The sequence below is a fragment of the Halyomorpha halys genome, unplaced genomic scaffold (assembly GCF_000696795.3).
Source record: "Halyomorpha halys isolate HHAL.00 unplaced genomic scaffold, Hhal_1.1 Scaffold9.1, whole genome shotgun sequence".
In the NCBI taxonomy this organism is placed as follows: domain Eukaryota; kingdom Metazoa; phylum Arthropoda; class Insecta; order Hemiptera; family Pentatomidae; genus Halyomorpha; species Halyomorpha halys.
Genome location: NW_027110416.1, coordinates 1,121,962 through 1,123,730, shown reverse-complemented (window position 1 = coordinate 1,123,730; position 1,769 = coordinate 1,121,962). Strand labels below are relative to the sequence as shown.

The 1,769-nt window shown below is 29.3% G+C and overlaps 1 protein-coding gene across 1 annotated transcript in view; it reads left to right on the top strand.

Moving 5' to 3' along the window:
* Positions 1-1,451, top strand: part of LOC106678033 (uncharacterized) — a gene marked incomplete in the record, with an annotated part of 375,705 nt that extends 374,254 nt beyond the window's left edge. The window contains 1 exon segment of the mRNA XM_067048596.1: positions 1,027-1,451. Within this exon segment, the coding sequence (XP_066904697.1) occupies positions 1,027-1,282 (256 nt within the window).
* Between the last annotated feature and the right edge of the window lie 318 nt (positions 1,452-1,769).

The following is a 1,769-nucleotide window of genomic DNA, read 5'->3' as shown; positions in this document are numbered from 1 at the left end:
TAAATTTATGTTGATTTCATCTCATAAATGAGTGAAGAAGGTTCTGCTAAAAAAATAATATTTAGAATTCTTCGAGTTCATTGTAATGCTGAGATTGAAAAAAAAAATTGTCAGCATTGATCGATAAAAGTGTAAAGTTTATCCTTTGAATAGTGTCAGTTTTTATGTTTTATTAATTTTTTTTACATAAGTCAAAGTTTTCTAATAATATTTAAGAAGGTAGTTTATTTATTTTATTTTTTAACTAATTTACTTTTATTTACCAATTTATAATAATTTTTTGATTGGGAGTATTTAATAATACTTTAATCTTTCAGTTCATAGTTGATAATTTAAGGATCTAAAGTACCCATTATATCTCACTGAGGTTTAGTAAACTTTTATAACTTTCTAATATATAGTAATTATTTATTTTTGATGCCCATTGTATTTATCTGATTTATCATACATATCTAAAATTACTAATAAAAATGAAAAACAGTCTCAATTTTAATCCTCCTCATAGTTGACACTATTCTAAATAAGTTTTGTAATGAGGTGTAGATAGTTGAGCGTAGATTAATGATTGGAGAAGTTGCAGGTCGAAACGTCGGCATAAAATAAATAAATATGGTTTTGTTTATTTATGTTGTTCTTTGCTGACCACACCCCCCCGACAAACTTCTCCAATAAATAAGTTTTGGTCTGTTAAATTAAATAATCAGAAAAAGTTAGTTTGGAATATAATGGGTTAAAATAATTATAAAAAGCAAAAAAGAACAACCCTCTTACATACATTTTTTCATAATCACACACAAACTTTTAAAGAAGTCTTATTGAGTTTCATTAATTATACTTAAAGAGCTTCCCATTAGATAATCTCTAGTAATGTCTAATTTGTTCTCCTAACCATAAAGAGTTGTTAATAATAAATAAATTTTAAGTTTATATCTTTTTTCTCAACTATCTTGATTAAAGTTGATGACAATTCTAATTATTTTTATTAAAAAGCAACAAAAAAGTTAAATTTACAATGCTACTTTACAGCAGGAGAGGCCCAACAGCTGGGAGTGAGTACAGCAGGCCCCCGAGCTACAGGTCTCGCACTTCAAGCTGCCGACCTACAATCCACTCCCGTGAGGTCTCCAGCATCGATTCAAGTATTGACACTAAGGAGAACATGGTGACTATCGTCCACACAGAGGACCCTCCTCCAGGCCCAGTCATAGTGACCATATCTGGTCCCGACTTGCCCCCCTCGCCACCATCTTCCCAGCACATGGAGATACTGGCCCACTTGTGATATATATCAGTTTGTTATAGTATTATATAGTGTTGTCATACCACGATTCGGAAACCATTCCAATACTCAAAAAAAAAAATTTAAGAATATTGTTTTCGTTTTGTAATGGAGAGATATTTTCTAAATTCTAATTATGCACTGAAAAAATTATGTGATTGATAGCCTCATCGCACACATTTTAAACATTGTAAATATTGTATATTTTACCAAGAGATACCAAAACAAAAATGAACCATTGTTATTCTCATAATTTTGTACCTTGGGTAACTAGAGGACTATTTAACGATAGAATATCAGTCAGTGTCCTTTAAGAGTGTTGTAGAAATCTTTAATCACTTCATTTATAGAAAGGCAAAAATTGAATTTCAAGAGTTTAGGTAAATAACACACTATATTTAGTTAGTTTTAATAATAAAATCATTTTTCCTAAACATGATTCAGTACCTTTAAAAAATTTTTAAAGATTTGTTCCTAAAAATAATATGTA